Raw genomic sequence first — 19,117 nt, 5'->3', positions numbered from 1 at the left:
TCAGGGTTCGCTCCAGACCAGTTGGTGAAAGTAACAGGGGTGTTCGAACCTATATACACAAAACTGTCCTCCACGCTGATATCGTTCGCTCCCTTCCATGATCCACAATCGTACTTATTTTCACAGTCTAAAATGTGCGCCAAACTTGAAAATTAAAAGCACAGGGAAAGCCAAACTCAGCCTCAAGATGAGATTTTACTTCAAATTTACATGTATGCACAACCTAAATAAAAAAGTCTAAAATCAAGGCGCAGGCCTCGCCGTTACCAACTTTCCTCACGTCAATATTCAGCGTCAAGTATGGGAATCTACCTCAAATTTATGCACTTTTCTTTAAACATTATGAGTTGAGGATTGAGGTAGTGGATTTAAAAAATTCGATGGTCTTCTTTCAGATCGTAGCAGCTACCTTGCTCTACGTAACCGGTATGGTCTTGAACGAAATTCTAGCTTAAATTATAACAGCATTAATTCAGTCAATGGGTTCATGTGACTTAGCTTAACTTAGATTTACCTTTTGTTATTTCTTTTTTATATTGTACATCAATATTTTTAACTGAAAATAAAAGTCCCCGCCATATTAGAACTCTGGACTTGCGGATTAATTGGTAGATCTAAGCTACATGTACATTCATTGCGCCTCAGAGATAAACAACAATTTTCGGCGGTATAAACTGTTTCACTGTTTCACTGTTTCACAATGCGTTAAAATCGCCATGGTGTGACGTACTGACTTTAAAAGTAGAAGTCACGTGGTGTCGAGGATCTTTACTAGGTAAGGCGCTAAAGAAATGCAATAACAACACTTGCAGTTTTTTGCAAAAAATGTTTATGATAAACACAGACTAATAGTTTTAGTATTATGTTGTCTCGTGTATTTGTCTGTAATAATACTTTGCTTTTTTTTAACTTTGTGATTTTCGTATCAAAATATCCAGTTTTCATTCGCTGACATAAGCAGTTAAATTTATTTGTTTTTTTTTTATACAGAAGATGAATCTTATACCAAACGATAAAGAATTATTTATAAGCACATCATTTTAAAGAGATCTATAGGACATTGATTGTTTTCATCTTTTATCTTAGTTTCTCATGAAATATTTAATATAATTTCCCTGTTTGCAATAAAAAAAACACTTAATCAACACAAAGAGAAAATGTATCCATCCTCATCTTGTAGCACCAAAACAAAATGAAATCTAAAAGGGTCGTTAATTATATTTATATTGAAACTCTGAAGCTCCGCCATTTACAGAATAAATATGTGTGTAAATTGACACTTACATACGTTGTTCAGCAAATTTTGTGTGATCCAGGTGTTTTCACTCGGGTCGTTGATTTCAACTAAATATGCACCCAACTGTAGATAATGTATCTTCATAATGAAAAATGCATGTCATATTATAGATTCATTATTTTCTTTCAAATTCTTTTTTTCACTTCCAGTACTAGTGATGTCGTTTAATTTATTTATTTATAATCGTTATGTTATAAACTTATAGCTATATAGTTTTATCTTTTTTATACAAAGACCTGTTGTTTACTGCAGTGAAAGTATAATCTTATTACGAGATATAGCAATATATAACATTTTTGAAGAAAAAAATTTTTTCCCCCAAAAACTGTTACTATGATATCAACCTCGGATGCATTAAATCTGCATTCCATTAAGTTGGGCTCGAAATTCAAAGAGCCATTTGCTCAGCAAACTTAAGAAAATACCCGAAAATCAAAATGTCAGGACAACGTCTGCGATTCGTTTTAAAATCAGAGATACTTTAATTGTTCAATAAATTAGACACATTTAATAATTACAATGAGAAAGCTTGCTGAAAACAACATCAACTTGGCCTTCATCGTGAAAAATATAAAAAAGAGAACCTTCTGAAATTTCAGCAAGTCTAATACAGCAATGTTATATATATATATGATGTTCGCTTTCAACGATCAATAGTTTCTCACATTACAACTAACTATATATATATATATATATATATATATATATATATATATATATATATATATATATATATATATATATATATATATATATATATGTTTATGATACATTAAGAATTAAGTAAATTTCTGTTTACCGAGATATTTTTGCTCAGTTTTTATTTTCGTCCTTTCGTCCACGTTATCAGCGGTCGAATTTAAGGCAGGGTGAATTCCGTTCTTGCACATAATATCTCGTTTAACACAATTGCACCTGGGCAAATTCAGGACGGGACGAAACCGTTTGCAAACGAAGAAGGGCGAAAATAACCCCTGTTTAAAGTATTTTTTTCAAGTCAGATTGAGGAATAAACTTACATGAGCATCATAAAAGCTGAGTTGAGTGCTTATTCTGATATAGCAATATCCGTTGTAGGCCGTCCAACCAGAGGCACAACCTAATTTAAAGGTTGAGATAGAGTAAATAGACTACATCTAAATCCAGTTGTAAAGATGACCAATTTATTTTTTTTTGATGCATAATCAAATATTTAGAGAACTGACTTTAAGTTTTATTATTAAAATCCTGGATACGAAGAACCATGTACATACCGTAGATACACTTAAATGTACAAATTGTAAAGAGAGAATGTTTCTATATTCTTTACTTAACAATAACTGCTTAAATTTCCCGGATACACTTTTGAAATAAAGATCTTTAGTAGTTTTTTGACCATACAGCCTTCTTAAGACCTTACGACAACTCAGCTTTAATAAACTCTATGAAAATCTTACAATTAACACCACCTCTTATTTCAGCCTAATTTGCTTTTCTTAACTAAAAATGGACGTTGATATTAAGGGTTGAAAAGAACGATGTGGCTTATTTAGAATAAAAAGGCATTGACAACGAGCGATGCAATAGTCTATTGTTGTTGTTTTTAATTTTTATTATTTGATGAAAAACATGGATACATATAATATTCTGCGGTTTTTTCTGTTGGTAAATGTCCGACAATCATAAAAAAATGTGTTTAAAGCAAGTGTTAAATTGACGTGTTACAACTGCCTTTGAGTGTTCAATATTTTTTTTTAATCTAAAAGATAAAAAGAATAATAACTAGACTCTTGTTGCAAAAGCAACAAAAAGGTCTTCCGTTTTGATATACATGTATCAATTCAACTGTAAGACATTGCTTCTCTCACATAGAAAAAAAAGTAGATATGATAATTATTGTGAATGATATATCCAGACGTTACTTCTAAAAAAAACAACGGGAATGAAAAAGAAATCAATTTTTGAAGTAATTTCTGTGATGACCAGAAGGAACGCCGAACTGAACAAAAATTTTAACCATTTGTACAATCATAAGTCAATCTTTCCTCAAAGTTTAGTTGTTCACATCTCTGATCTCTTTAAGACAATATTTTTTGTCTCGGGACCGGAAACGGACGAACGGAAGTGATTAATGAAAACAAAAGATGGCTTTTCTCGTACATTTGCTTAACGTACATCACTGTTTATCAGGCTAGATGAAACACCCACGAAAGTCAGTTAAACTTGTTAAAAACATGATTTGTCTGAACCATTCCGGTAAGAACCGGAAGTGACAGTTCACAAAATTAAACCCGTTAAACATATCCCCAATCAAATTTCTATCAATCATGAAAGATTCATGTATCAATCACTTACAATGACAAAAATCTCGCAGATATCAAATTTGTAAAAAAGAAAGCTACATAGAGATATTTGAGATATCTCACCGGAAGTAAAATTTATTTGCTAATTAAACATTATATAGATGACATATGTAAGATTGTATACTGATATTTTCATTTTGTGTAAAATGAATAAAATATGAAGAAAAAAAATAAAAGTGCTTCCGGTGACGACCGGAAGTTACGCCGAACAAAAAAAATAGTGTTAACACATGTTCTTACATAGGTCTATCATCCCACAAAGTTTGGTTGTTCAAGTCGTCACCGTTTTTGAGATCTCGTCGAAATAAGGTTTTTTGTCTCGGGACAGGAAACGGACATGCGGAAGTGCTCAATTTAAATTGTATGAAATATTTCTTGTATACTTGCCTTTTGTAGATTATTTTCCATTTATCTAACAAAAAAATGTCAAAGGTAAACAGTTAAACTGATAAACAGCTCGATTTGTTTGAACTCTTCCGGTGTGGACCGGAAGCGACGAAAGACAAAATAAAACCGGTTAAACACATCTTCAATCAAATGTCTTTCATCCATGAAAGTTTCGCGATTTGATCACTTATAGTTTCTGAGATCTCGCGGGTACAAAATGTGTTTTAAAAAGGTTACCTGAGACGATTGAGATATCTCACCGGAAGTAGAATTTTTTTGTTGACATAACATTGCATAGATAACATATGTATAGATTTATACTTATATATTTCGAAAATGAATTTAATGCGTAAAATAACTATTTTTGAAGTGCTTCCGGTGACGACCGGAAGTTACGACGAACAAAACAAAATAGTTTAAACACATCTACAGCTATAGGTCTATCATCCCTCAAAGTTTGGATGTTCAAGTCTTTATCGTTTCTGAGATCCCATTGTTCATAGCTTTTTATCGCGGGACAGGAAACGGACGACAGGAAGGGAATTTTGAAAAAATGAAAAAAGTGCTTAGAGATATTTTCGTTCTCTATCAGTCCTATAAATTTCAAGAAAATCCATCCATGCATCTCTGAAAAATCGAGTTAAACTTTTAAAAAACTTGATTTGTTTGAACTCTTCCTGTGTGGACCGGAAGTGACGGTCGACCAAATAAAAACGGTTAAACACATCTTCTATCAAATGTCTATCATCCCTGTAAGTTTCGTGTTTTGATCACTTACAGTTTCTGAGATCTCGGGGTTCAAACATTTACTTTAAAAAAGGCTTCATGAGATATTTGAGATATCTCACCGGAAGTAGAATTTTTATGTTTAGTTATCATCGGATAGATGACATATGTAAGCATTTATACTTATATTTCAATTCTCCGAGAAATATATTAAATGCGTAAAAACATAATTTTTGAAGAGCTTCCGGTGACGACCGGAAGTTACGACGAACAAAACAAAATAGTTTAAACACATCTACAACTATAGGTCTATCATCCCTCAAAGTTTGGATGTTCAAGTCTTTATCGTTTCTGAGATCTCATTGTCCATAGCTTTTTGTCTCGGGACAGGAAACGGACGACAGGAAGGGAATTTTGAAAAAATGAAAAAAGTGCTTAGAGATATTTTCGTTCTCTATCAGTCCTATAAATTTCAAGAAAATCCATCCATGCATCACTGAAAAATCGAGTTAACTTTTTAAAAAACTTGATTTGTTTGAACTCTTCCTGTGTGGACCGGAAGTGACGGTCGACAAAATGAAAACGGTTAAACACATCTTCTATCAAATGTCTATCATCCCTGTAAGTTTTGTGTTTTGATCACTTACAGTTTCTGAGATCTCGGGGTTCAAACATTTACTTTAAAAAAGGCTTCATGAGATATTTGAGATATCTCACCGGAAGTAGAATTTTTATGTTTATTAATCATCGGATAGATGATATATGTAAGCATTTATACTTATATTTCAATTCTCCGAGAAATATATTAAATGCGTAAAAGCATAATTTTTGAAGAGCTTCCGGTGACGACCGGAAGTTACGACGAACAAAACAAAATAGTTTAAACACATCTACAACTATAGGTCTATCATCCCTCAAAGTTTGGATGTTCAAGTCTTTATCGTTTTTGAGATCTCATTGTCCATAGCTTTTTGTCGCGGGACAGGAAACGGACGACAGGAAGTGAATTTTGAAAAAATGAAAAAAACGCCTGGAGATATTATAATTTTCTGTCAGTCCTGAAAATTTCAAGAAAATCCATCCAGCCATCTCTGAGAAATCTTGTGGACAAAAAACGGACAAAAAAAAAATAATAATAATAAGAAACACTAGACTCTTGTTGCAAAAGCAACAAAAAGGTCTTCCGTTTTGATATACATGTATCAATTTAACTGTAAGACATTGCTTCTCTCAGTATTTCATAACCATTAGACAACAGGACTTAATTGACTATCAATTTGTCTTACTTTGTCAAACAGAAGCAGTAAATCTCTTAAACAACATGAATTGTTTGAACTCTTCCGGTGTGGACCGGAAGTGACGGTCGACAAAATAAAAACGGTTAAACACATCTTCTATCAAATGTCTATCATCCGTGTAAGTTTTGTGTCTTGGTCACATACAGTTTATGAGACTTCGCTGTCATAATATTTGTTTTAAAAAGACTACCTGAGATATTTGAGATATCTCACCGGAAGTAATTTTTTTTGTTTATCAATCATCGGATAGATGACATATGAAAGCGTTTATACCTTTATATCATTTCAGTGTTAAACAAATAAAATGCGTAAAAACATAATTTTTGAAGTGCTTCCGGTGACGACCGGAAGTTACGACGAACAAAACAAAATAGTTTAAACACATCTACAGCTATAGGTCTATCATCCCTCAAAGTTTGGATGTTCAAGTCTTTATCGTTTCTGAGATCCCATTGTTCATAGCTTTTTATCGCGGGACAGGAAACAGACGACAGGAAGGGAATTTTGAAAAAATGAAAAAAGTGCTTAGAGATATTTTCGTTCTCTATCAGTCCTATAAATTTCAAGAAAATCCATCCATGCATCTCTGAAAAATCGAGTTAAACTTTAAAAAAACTTGATTTGTTTGAACTCTTCCTGTGTGGACCGGAAGTGACGGTCGACCAAATAAAAACGGTTAAACACATCTTCTATCAAATGTCTATCATCCCTGTAAGTTTCGTGTTTTGATCACTTACAGTTTCTGAGATCTCGGGGTTCAAACATTTACTTTAAAAAAGGCTTCATGAGATATTTGAGATATCTCACCGGAAGTAGAATTTTATGTTTAGTTATCATCGGATAGATGACATATGTAAGCATTTATACTTATATTTCAATTCTCCGAGAAATATATTAAATGCGTAAAAACATAATTTTTGAAGAGCTTCCGGTGACGACCGGAAGTTACGACGAACAAAACAAAATAGTTTAAACACATCTACAACTATAGGTCTATCATCCCTCAAAGTTTGGATGTTCAAGTCTTTATCGTTTCTGAGATCTCATTGTCCATAGCTTTTTGTCTCGGGACAGGAAACGGACGACAGGAAGGGAATTTTTAAAAAATGAAAAAAGTGCTTAGAGATATTTTCGTTCTCTATCAGTCCTATAAATTTCAAGAAAATCCATCCATGCATCACTGAAAAATCGAGTTAACTTTTTAAAAAACTTGATTTGTTTGAACTCTTCCTGTGTGGACCGGAAGTGACAGTCGACAAAATGAAAACGGTTAAACACATCTTCTATCAAATGTCTATCATCCCTGTAAGTTTCGTGTTTTGATCACTTACAGTTTCTGAGATCTCGGGGTTCAAACATTTACTTTAAAAAAGGCTTCATGAGATATTTGAGATATCTCACCGGAAGTAGAATTTTTATGTTTATTAATCATCGGATAGATGATATATGTAAGCATTTATACTTATATTTCAATTCTCCGAGAAATATATTAAATGCGTAAAAGCATAATTTTTGAAGAGCTTCCGGTGACGACCGGAAGTTACGACGAACAAAACAAAATAGTTTAAACACATCTACAACTATAGGTCTATCATCCCTCAAAGTTTGGATGTTCAAGTCTTTATCGTTTCTGAGATCTCATTGTCCATAGCTTTTTGTCGCGGGACAGGAAACGGACGACAGGAAGTGAATTTTGAAAAAATGAAAAAAACGCCTGGAGATATTATAATTTTCTGTCAGTCCTGAAAATTTCAAGAAAATCCATCCAGCCATCTCTGAGAAATCTTGTGGACAAAAAACGGACAAAAAAAAAAAAAAAAAAATAATAATAATAAGAAACATTACAATCACTATAAGGTCTTCCGTTGGAAACGGAAGACCTTAATGAAAAAGAAACAGTAGAATTATAGAAGGGTCTTTCGCTGAAGACGGAGGGCCCTAATGAAATATAAACAGCTTAAAGTACCGTAAATCTTGTTTTAAAAAAAACACCATCGACGGCATAGAACGACCACCCGTGCGCTGGGTTGTCTTCGTCCAGACTCAGTCCGTCTAAATGTGAATTGATAAGTTTACATTGCAAAGCATCAGTATTCACTAACGCTCCAGCACATGTCTCATTCTGTTCACAACACAGCAAGAAACATAGCATACGAGGCGTACTGCTGAGTTCAGTTATGCAATACTGAGATGACAAAGGGAGCAATGACGTACATCTAGGGTCCATTGCCAATTGCAGGGTTCTTATAGCCTGGCTTTCTGAAGGGCGGAAAACCCAAAGAAAGACAATAAAGAAAAAAAATTTCGCCCCCATTTCTTTCCTATTTGATATGAACACTACTTCACACATAATTTCTTTGACTAGTGTGTGGTTATGCATTTTCTACGCTTTAAGAGTAAAATGTAGATTATTTTCTTAGGCGCAATATCTATTTCAAAGCCATCTCTGAAGCAATCATGTGTTAAATACACAAAACATTGTCATAACGTTTTACACGTGTGATCATTTGCATTCATTATTCGACCATTCAAATTTAAATGAATAATATAAAGGATGCTTAATGTGATTCCAATAAGCAAAGCAGAAAAGCCATTTTTCTTAATAAACTTACAGAAAGATATATTAAACACTGAATTATTTATATGAATTTATACAAGCTTCTCCACGCTTTGTATATGTAGCTGACAAACTTAATGTCGTTCTAAAATATTTATGATTACAGCACTTAGTTTATTCAATAGAACTTTATTTTTGTTTTTTTAATGTAATGTACTGCATGTTATCATTGTAATAGTTCCATTCAAAATAAAAGAACTACAATATAATGTATATTAAACAAATCAATAGAACAGTTCGATTTTGGAACCTATATAAATATTGTACAGACAATGTTGTTAATTCTAGAGATTAAAAACATTTTGTTTGTGAATTGTGCGACTTGTGCTTTGACTTATAAGTAGACACCAAAACCATTCGTGTCAATTTTAAACATGTGTGTGAAAACGACACGATAAACTTTTTGATAAATTTCTTAAATGTTTAGGTTATCGTAGCCAAAGCTCTGGGGCCCGTTTCACAAAGCATACTAAGGTCTTTCATCATTACTTATCCGTTTACACTATTCCGGTCTTATCTCATGGACTTCCTAAGGTGTGTCTTAACTTTAAGACACATAAATCGATGTCTTAGGAACAAACTTAACATGGCGACTGTTTATTTTGTATTGAAATAAATTACATGCACATTAAGGTTGAAAAAAAAAATACAAGAATACACGAGTAACAGGACTTGTTCCCTTTATTTCTTAACTGAAAGGTTTAGAACTATCCAAATATACATATATTTCTTCAATTAATTTCTTTGGTGTAAATGTTTACAATTTTTTAGATTATCTGGTCGCACGCGCAGATGGATAGCGGGTATAGTTACAGCTAGTGCACTGATAATAATTAAATTATTCATGCCCGAGAATCATTGATGTCCTAAAACAGGTATAACTAATAAATGAATTCTCAATTACAGAATGACTGGATTATTGTCCTATCCCTCCGCAAAATAAACTAATCTTTAACGGGAGAAAATTAGATGTTTTTTTTAAGGTAGGTGGGTGGGTTGTTCATTTGATTTTTTGTTTGTTGAAGGGGTGGGGGGGGTAGGAGTAACCAGGAAGTGGTTCAGGAATGTCGATGCTTAATCCTCCATGGGAATGTTGTTTCATTGCGAAACTGTTGCATTTTATCCTCGCTTCTTCACTCAGCCGAGATACATTTATTTTCGATGTTTTCTTTTAGTAATTATATTTATTATACCGTATATATTAGAATCATTAGAAAATTATATTTATACATTTAATATAGTTTATTTACTTGTAATTCATTGTCTGCAACATTAGAGTTACAGCTTTGTAAAATATACATACAAACATTAATTGATATTTAAAAAATACTTATAATCAAAATTTACACTGAAAATCGTCCAACATTCAGTTGATCACGCAGTCCAGCACCATCGTTAATCCATCCTCTGTAGTCAATTCGAATTCTATCATTGTCATAGGGAATAGCGTCATTTGGAAGTGAAATTCAATGTCTAATGCACACGTATCCTAAGACGTACTTAGGACACACAATAGTCCTTCGTGAACATGCCTGCAGATCTTGAAAATATAATTCCAAGGTACTTACATTCTTTCACAATTTCTTTAACTCTGTTGTTTAAAGAAAAAAAAAAACCTCTCTTACACATAGGTCCTTTGGAAAAATCAATATTTTTGTTTCATCTATATTAATATTTAATTTCCACTCTTTTTAGTAACTTTCAAACTTTGATAAATTTTCTCTTTGGCGGACTCCAACATTACGAGAGAAAAAGTCGGACACCATGCCATTCATCTTGATGAGTGATTTAACTCCTTTATATATATTTGTAATATATACAAGCAGTTTTATATTTATACACTTACATAATTCATTTTCTATTGATGTGGAAAAAACTTTGCAGACCAGCAATATTTTTTTAAGAAGGCAATTTTATTAATCATTGATGCACAATAAAAACAAAAAGGTTTTGCAAATTTTTTAGACATACCATGTCGTTTATAAATGTATCTCATACACAAGCGCAGTTAATTAATATATTTGAAAAAGCAATTCAACATAAAAATTTCAATGTTCAATTTTAGCCAAACAGTTACAGAGTATATTTTTTTTTAAAACCCAGTATATGGCTTGAGAGTAATGATATGTGGCCCGACATTTGATTAATGCAATAAACTAAGAGTACCAACTACATGTACCCCAATGATTCTCTCTCTCTCTCTCGTTCTCTCTCTCTCTCTCTCTCTCTCTCTCTCTCTCTCTCTCTCTCTCTCATATGAAGCCCCTGTCACACTGTCACGAGTTGAGCTACGATACTGTACGAATTCAATAACTGCATTCGTCAGGGATCGGGGTTCACCGTAGAGATAGTCGTGCAAATCGCCAAGTACGGTAAATGTTTTGAGAATGTTCAAAACAATCGTACCCACAGTACGATTTTTTTAAGTATTCGTAGACTTTCGCACGACACTCGCTCTGCACTCGTGCAGATAGTCGCAATAAGTCTTTGACATTCTTAGAAAAATCGCGAAACTTCGTAGTACTTACGTTGCTACGAATATTCTAAGATCTACCCCGAGTATTTTTCAAGTTTATGCGATTGTTTCTCAAGTCCTCCCAAAATGTTCTCCAAATAAATGGGAATGTAGTTCGAATTGCTGCGAATACTATACGAAAACAGGCGATCGGGGGCAATTGCAATACGAGAGTTGTGAGTGAACTACGAGTTAGTACGAAAATACGAGCCTAGTCAGTGTTTCGTAATAGTATTCTTCTGTTGATCACTAAGTACATCGTCCAGTGATTATGTAAGTTACTTGCAGAACATCGTCTCTCGTAATTTTATATACAATTGTGTTCATTAAATAAAAAACCAAGACATTTTTGTTCTTCATTATTAATTTTCATGGTGTAAATCAAAAATTACTTCTGTCGCTTTCATGATTATTAAATCATTTATGAACTATAACAAACCAACGAACGATCTTCTTGTTCGTTTAAAAATACAACAATTAATAAACGTCCGTCAGCAAACTATTCAAACAATTTTAGTCACAGTTGCAAAGATTGTTTCAATATGGCATTCGCTGGTAATCTTAACCCACACTACGTGTACTTGTTTTCAATCTTTTTTTTTATAATTCATAGGGATATTACTCTACATAATCTTCTGTTGTGAGATTAAAAAAAATCCAGGTAAGTGTTTTTCGCAAAAATGCAATTATTAATTTGTATAACGATCACTTTATAAATTAACACACTATGCAGTTACATGTACATATTCGTATAAACTCGTATCTATTCGTAAGATTATCGTGTATCAATCGTACAGTATCGTATAAAAATCGCCTCCCATCTTATCTGCTCGTACGAAGACCATAAAGTGTTCGTTACTTAAAGGGGAAGGAAACTAAAAATATGTTGTACAATAAATCAATTAATTATCATCTACTATAATTGTAAATCTCATTTATTTTCATTAAAAACCCCGGAACAATGAATTAATCAAGAAAATCGATCACTTAATTTAAATTCACCGCCGCCATGGGGGCTGCCATTGAACTTTAATCTATGACGTCACACCATCTATTCCGGTTTGTCTTATCAACATAGCATCAGTGTTAGTAAATCATGATCTCGCTCTAAATGACAAGTTCTGGAAAATTTGAAACAATATTGATTTGAGACCGTTCTTTTACCTTTGCAAACTACAAACTAACGTCAAATGGAGCATGTTCGTTGAAATCTAAAAGCGGAGGTTAGTGTCAGAGAAATCTCCGCGCAAATGTGAAAATTATCAACAGATGCCAAGTATCATAGAACATGTCTGCCGTCGTTATTTCGATATGGTAATTCCGACTTTAAAGAATGAATTTTAAACATCCTGATTACAATTATAACATTTATTCAGTTAGCGAATTACTTGACTTGGAATAACAAATTTAAATCGAGGTCGTTTTCAACGTTGAATGGTAGCAGATTAACAGCTGTCATTTACTTATAAAAATGCATATATTTATGCACACAATGATACATGTATTTATTCTTTAGATTGACGTGTGAACTCAAACATTATCAATTTTGTTTAGTCAATCATTTGAGTAACAGAAAGGCATAAACCAGCGTTAATTATATTCAGAGCACTGTGTACATTCATTTGTATATATAAACCAAACCGTAATGGATGGTGTGACGTCAAAATAATTATTTTTTTGATTTTTAATACAAAAGAGTTCGACATCATGTCAGCCTCCAGTAAATACGATTTCTCCAACTTCAAACGTTCATTTAAGCTAAATTATGTATTTTATTTTCAAAGCAGCATGACCACATGTGATAATTTACATCACTATTAAAATAAATTAATTATGTTTTTGACTTTCCTTCCCCTTTAATCGTCAAAATTCGTATATGAATCACCACAATTCATCCTGTTATCGCACAAACATCGTAAAAAGTCGAGCAGACATCGTAGTTGAGTCGTAATAAATTTGAAAAAGCACCGTCTGTAGAGTTATCGCAAGTCTGACATGGCAGATAATGGCGATTTTTAACTTTTAGCAATTCGTGGGCAATTGTTGCATTAATCGTGACAGTACATGGGATTTAAAGTCCAACAAAAACGAAATATGCAATACTTTGGGCTTTGTTGGATTTGTTCACGCAAATATACTCCATAATAATGCAAAGAATGTTTGATTCCTCAGATACATTGTAATTCATAAATATCTGAAGCTGAGCCATCTAAATAATTACATATTAATATTATTAATATTAACTATAAACCCGACAGTATTTTTCGTTGACAGGCAAAAAAAAAAAACAACAAAAAAACAAGCTGCATACAATTGTTGTTTCAAAGAGACTCGTTTTCTCAAACCTCTTTTTTAAATGTTGATTTGCATTCATATATACCGGTCACGATTGAGACACATATAGTATTGGTTGGATTTGACGATGAAATATTGACAAATCTAGAAATCGATCTTTTTTTTTTAGTTAAAAATTGACGCAACGACTTGCTCAAAAACAGACAGTAAAGGGACACGCAGAAGAAAACATGTTCCAAACATCGCATTATGTTTTTGTCACTCTATTTCTTGAAGTTTTCTGTAAGCAGAGAAGTGTTTCTTACTCTGTAGTGGACATCGAGGTGACTTTTTACCCTTTTACGGTGTCTTATCCAAATTTTAGTATTTTGCAATGTGGAACGGTGTGCACAGAAGATAGCTATTGCACAGAGTTTCTTTTCAACAAAACAAACAAACAGTGCAACGCAGTCCATTGCGTAAACAAGCCAGGCTACTCGTATCAGTTTTTGAGTCCGAAAAATGACCAAATACTCCGTTTCCGGAAAGGTAAGAAACAAATTTATATCGAAACTAGTTCTGTAATTTGGCCGGCGGTTTTATTCAATTAAACTTAATAAGAACCATTGTAAGAAGACCTTGGACTTTTAGTATCTATTCTTTGCGTCAGAACAAGTTAAAAATGACGCGGTTTCAGGCGAAATATGCACCGATTACGTAGTCTTAGCCCAAAAGCCAGACAAATCTTGCTGATTTCAAAGAGCCATGGCTGAGTGGCTAGTAATGAAATAAACAGGCTTACGTCACATTGCTGTTTGGCAAAACAACCCAAAGTCCAAGCTCTTTTTTAAATGGTTCTACCTTTTGACACAGATTAAAGGAGCGTCTTTTTTTATAAAAAATATTTTTATATTAATGTTACCGGTAAGGTAAAAAAAAGTCGATTCACTACGCACATTCAATTAAGCTAAAAACTGGAGCAATTTGATTAAAAGAAAAATTCAATGTACAGTAAAAATTATGCTACATGAAAAGTTATTCTGCCATGTGACAATTTTTCCCTCTAGATTAAACATTAATAAAAGACAAACTGATTTAAGTAAACATTAAAATTAAGCAAGATCATATTTGGTTTGATTTTTTTACCATGATCATATGCATAAAATTTTTAAATTTTGATTTTCAAAGAAAAAAAAACTTAGAGAAAATAATCGGAATTTTGTAGAAGCCCGGTAAAAGCTTCATCAATTTCTGTTTACGTATGATTTTTCTTTTACCAAATGAGAGTAAGTAATTAATCAGCGATTTATAATTTTTAATTAGTGTCCATGGTAATTAATTACCTATTTACAAGTTTAATACTTAACGTAATTGTTAAATATTTAAATTTTGATTTTCAGTTCAGTTCTTTATTAACTTTAAGCTGTACAGCTTATCAGTGCAGATTACATATTAATGGTAATTCATTACAGATTTAAACTGGATGTACATGGGACATTATTATTATCCCGTAGAAAAAACTGCCACTTGGGAAGAAGCCAAGGTAATTTGAAAAGGAAGACTAAACAATGGTTGATAAAAATAATGTTGGTTTTTTTATTATTATCATCTTTATTATTAGTTTTTGGGGAAGGGTTTTTTTTGTTTTTGTTTTTTTTTTTGTTTCGTTTTGTTGTTGTTAAATATATCTTATTTAAAGCAAATCAGCCACCGCATTTAAGTAAATAATTGTGCATATCTAAACTTGCATGAGCATAGAAAAAAAATAAAAGCAGTATAGGCTGGGTCTATGAGATTTTGATAAAATTAACAATTTATAGTACAGACATAAATACGTTGTACACATTGGTTATAAGGTGGAAAACTAATCTTCAGGTTTAGTAATATTCATTTTTTGTCTTCTTTTTTTACATTTATGTCTAAAATTATACTAGTACTTATGATTATATTGGAAAACAGTTGGAGTGTCAGAAGCTGTGCTCTTACCTTGTGGAGATCAACAGTAAAGAGGAATCCGATTGGCTGGCTGCCTCATTTCTCATGAAAGGTAATTGTTATTTGTTTGATATCTCGCAGATGGAGGGGGGTGGGGGTAGATGGCTATTTGTATTCGGTGATTTTGGTTATCACAGACGATTAAATGTATTTTTAAATGAATGTATACATTTTGCGTGTTTACGTCATTGTAGGGTTGAGTGGTTTGCCTCTAATATTGTTATAAAATTGACGTTGCTCAACTCATTTTGAGGGACACTATTTGCGGGATCGGCTACCTTTCATTATATCATCAGTTCAGCACGGATTTATACAGGTGTATAAATTATATCATCAAGAAACAATTGTGTATAATGAGGTGATCAAATACGATCAGGTATGGTCAAAGATTTGATCAAAGATTGGATTACGCCCGACCGTATATTAATCACCCTATCATATTCAAAGACTTCCGTATCAATATTTAAAATAATTTTTAGCAATTGTTCCATTGAATATTAAATTCTTGATATCTTTTAGTTTCATTTCGTATGGTTATGCAAAAAGCCCGCTTGCGTCCCAGGATTGCGTCATCGCTAAAATGTTTTGAACTATCCGTTCCTATAGAAACTTTTCGGACGTTTCCGGCAAAGCTCGGAAAAACATCTCAAGAGCCGGTTTCAGCTGGAACTCAAGTTAGAACTCAGTTAAAGCCTATCCCAAAATATTTTTGCCGATTATTTTCATTAATTATTCGATATCTATATTTACTTCTTAAATTAGACGATGTTCATTCAATAGTATGAAACAATCCCAAGATTTCTCGTTTGAAACGTCCCCTCTAGATTTTCATGTTTCAATACACGGCTAAAAATAAAAAATCCAAGGGGATTTTGCATTGCATCAGCTATAATTAAGGTTGGATGAAAACGATGAAAAAATGAATGGAGAAAAAATGTCAATATTCTCCGTAATTTGTTTCCGTTCCTGTGAAATTTTTAGAGAAAAATTACAATATGCGAATGAAGTTATCTTGATAATTTTCCCTTTGATTATAACTGCACTTTTCCCACAGATATGTGTATTTTTATTAAAAATCGTCCAAATGTACAATAATAAAACCAGATGTGTCTCGGGAATCTGACTACCCTTCGGGCTTTACAGGAATTGATCACGTGACCAACCAAATTCATATCCCGGTGAACTTTAAAAATTGATGTTTATTTCTTAAATGCGCTTATCGTTTTTCGCTTGGATTATTTTAAACGTAAAATCTCGGTATCTTTAATAATTCCAAACGATTTGTTGTCTTTTTCAAACGTAATTATTAGTAATGAACATCAATATTAAAAAGTTCAGAGGGAGATGAAGTTGGTTGGTACGTGATCAAACCTACTGAGAAGCCCTTCGGGCTTCACAGGATTAGATCATGTGACCAACCGACTTTATGTCCCAGTGAACCTTTTAAGGTCAGACGACACATCTCTTAATTTCATATAACTTTTACCAGGAATTTGTTGATGGTTTACTACTATTTTGACAAGTTTTCTTGCAAAAAGTTAGGATACCTTACTAGGTATTTCTGCAAAATACTAGAGTATGCAATTTCCTCTATAATCTTCTTAAAGATACACTTGAATTGCTGATATAAAATTAATACATATACAGCGCAGCAAAATTCACTATATTTGAACTCTATCTCGGCCGGGGTGGGGCTTTAACTCACGACATCTAGAACCTATACGCTATTGGCAGTGAGCGGCAACGGTTCTAACCACTCGGCCATCTATCTAGACACATAACCACATACAATTAAATTTTTATCATTTTTAAAATAATTATAAAATTAATATTTTTTATTGGAACTCTTTTTTACGAGGAGATACAAAAAAAAATTCTCGAGGAACGTGTCGTCTGACCTTAAATTGCTCTTTATTTCTTAATTCAAAATGCTGAAATAAGCAATGAACATCCTGTTATCAAGTTAGTTGGAATATGAACTTGGTTAGTCACGTGATTAATTCCTGTGAAACCGAAAGGGTTTTTCAAAAGATATGATTTACCAATCAAGTTCATATCTCGGTGAATTTTTTAGCATTGCTGTTCATAACTATTTACTATTGAGAAAGGCAAACTGCCTAGAATTATTAATTATAAACTTTATAAACAATAAGTGAGTTCAGTAGTCACTGTGATGTCATTAAAAATTTCAGAAAAATTATTGAACGTATTTGCTTTTTTATAGGCTTATATAAGGAATAACATTTGCAAATGTAGATATACAGCATAAACGTTTATTCTATGCTATATGTTCATATGAGAAAAAACATTTTGAAATACCAAGAAATTAATCTGTCTTGCTTTTCAATAGGTTAATACACATTATACAGATACATACTTGTAAATGTAAATATTCCTAAATGAACCAATGATGGAAACTGTTGTGTTTCTCTTTGACAGACAGTTGTGACAGCAACGTTTACCTTAGTTGCACCGCATGGACAGGAGGTAACGACAGAAGCACAGAGGGAGAATATCTATGGGACCATACAAACACGCTAGTAAGCTTTACTAACTGGTACCCCGAAGAACCGAACGGACGAGATAGTGAAAACTGCATTCATTTAGAAAAAGATGGGAATTGGAATGACCAATCGTGTGATATACCGCTTTCTTACATTTGTGAAAAAAATTATTAATTCACGGTTTTCAGTTTCGGTTAGAAACATAAGTCTAAATTTGTTTCTGTCGAGGAAGAAAACTCTTGCATGAGAGAGGACCACCCACGAATATCACGAAAATGGAGTTAACTTACATTAAAGAATCCACAATATGTCAATTAAACATTTAAAATAATTGTATAATATTACAGGTTTTTATATAACGTATTTTGACCATATTTTTATTTTATCTTTTTCAAATCTTCAGTAATCCTTCGAATTTTTTGCAAAAAGCCTGATAGTAATGACATGATCATACAATGAAATGCTTAGTTCAAATGGGAATAAGAACATGCATTTTTGTTATCTCTCGAACCACAATTACAGTGTAACGTATCCTTTTGTTTTATCATGTCTGTTTATTAGCACACGAATTAAGGTGGCTCACTATACTGTGAAATTTATTTTCAAATCAGCATAAAATTACTTGACTATGATAGATATCATAATGGATAAGGAGTATTTAAGTCTAATAGGCAAACAAATGTGCATTTTTTGATAAAAAAAATTGCATTTTCAAAAATTTAATTCAGTTAACATGAACAAAAGGTCCAGCTAGATTCGAACTCATGATCTGCGGTTCTGAAGCCCAATACTTAAGCCAATGAGCCACAACGTTATACAACCCAAACAAACGACATAATCAGTTTAACAAATGATTTAAATCGCCATCTTGTGACGAAGTGTCTTAAAAAGTATAAATGTAGGTTTAGTGAGGTACCTTTAAGCCAGTTGAAATATGTTATGCAATGATCTCCATAATCAATATATGTAAATCAGTTTTGTTTCTAGGATGCTGCATACACAACAAAAGGAAAATGCAGTTGCTAAGCGATGCAATTCATGTCACATTTTGTGAATTCAATTCTCTCCAGTTGTTTTTTATCTGTTCAATGTCAAACTAAGTAAGCTTATGAGAAGAGAAAACCAAAACAAGTAATTCTTATCGAGAAATTATTTTTCAATT

General features: G+C 32.7%; 1 protein-coding gene across 1 annotated transcript; it reads left to right on the top strand.

The window, feature by feature from the left end:
• Nucleotides 1-13,707: 13,707 nt before the first annotated feature.
• Nucleotides 13,708-18,321, top strand: LOC128170873 (hepatic lectin-like). The gene is made up of 4 exons (XM_052836627.1): nt 13,708-14,005; nt 14,929-14,999; nt 15,416-15,503; nt 17,891-18,321. Exons 1-4 carry the CDS (start codon nt 13,708-13,710, stop codon nt 18,127-18,129), a joined length of 696 nt encoding a protein of 231 aa, XP_052692587.1. The 3' UTR covers nt 18,130-18,321.
• The last annotated feature ends 796 nt before the right edge of the window (nt 18,322-19,117 follow it).

The sequence above is a fragment of the Crassostrea angulata genome, chromosome 2, assembly GCF_025612915.1.
Source record: "Crassostrea angulata isolate pt1a10 chromosome 2, ASM2561291v2, whole genome shotgun sequence".
Classification (NCBI taxonomy): Eukaryota; Metazoa; Mollusca; class Bivalvia; order Ostreida; family Ostreidae; genus Magallana; species Magallana angulata.
The sequence above is the reverse complement of the archived record's forward strand: the minus strand, read 5'-3'. Positions and strand labels throughout refer to the sequence as shown.

Excerpts from the sequence above, each read along its gene's own strand:
- LOC128170873 (XM_052836627.1), top strand. The coding sequence starts at position 13,708 with ATGTTCCAAACATCGCATTATGTTTTTGTCACTCTATTTCTTGAAGTT. Across the intron at positions 15,000-15,415 it reads CCACTTGGGAAGAAGCCAAG|TTGGAGTGTCAGAAGCTGTG; the intron begins GTAATTTGAAAA and ends ATTGGAAAACAG. Across the intron at positions 15,504-17,890 it reads TGCCTCATTTCTCATGAAAG|ACAGTTGTGACAGCAACGTT; the intron begins GTAATTGTTATT and ends TCTCTTTGACAG.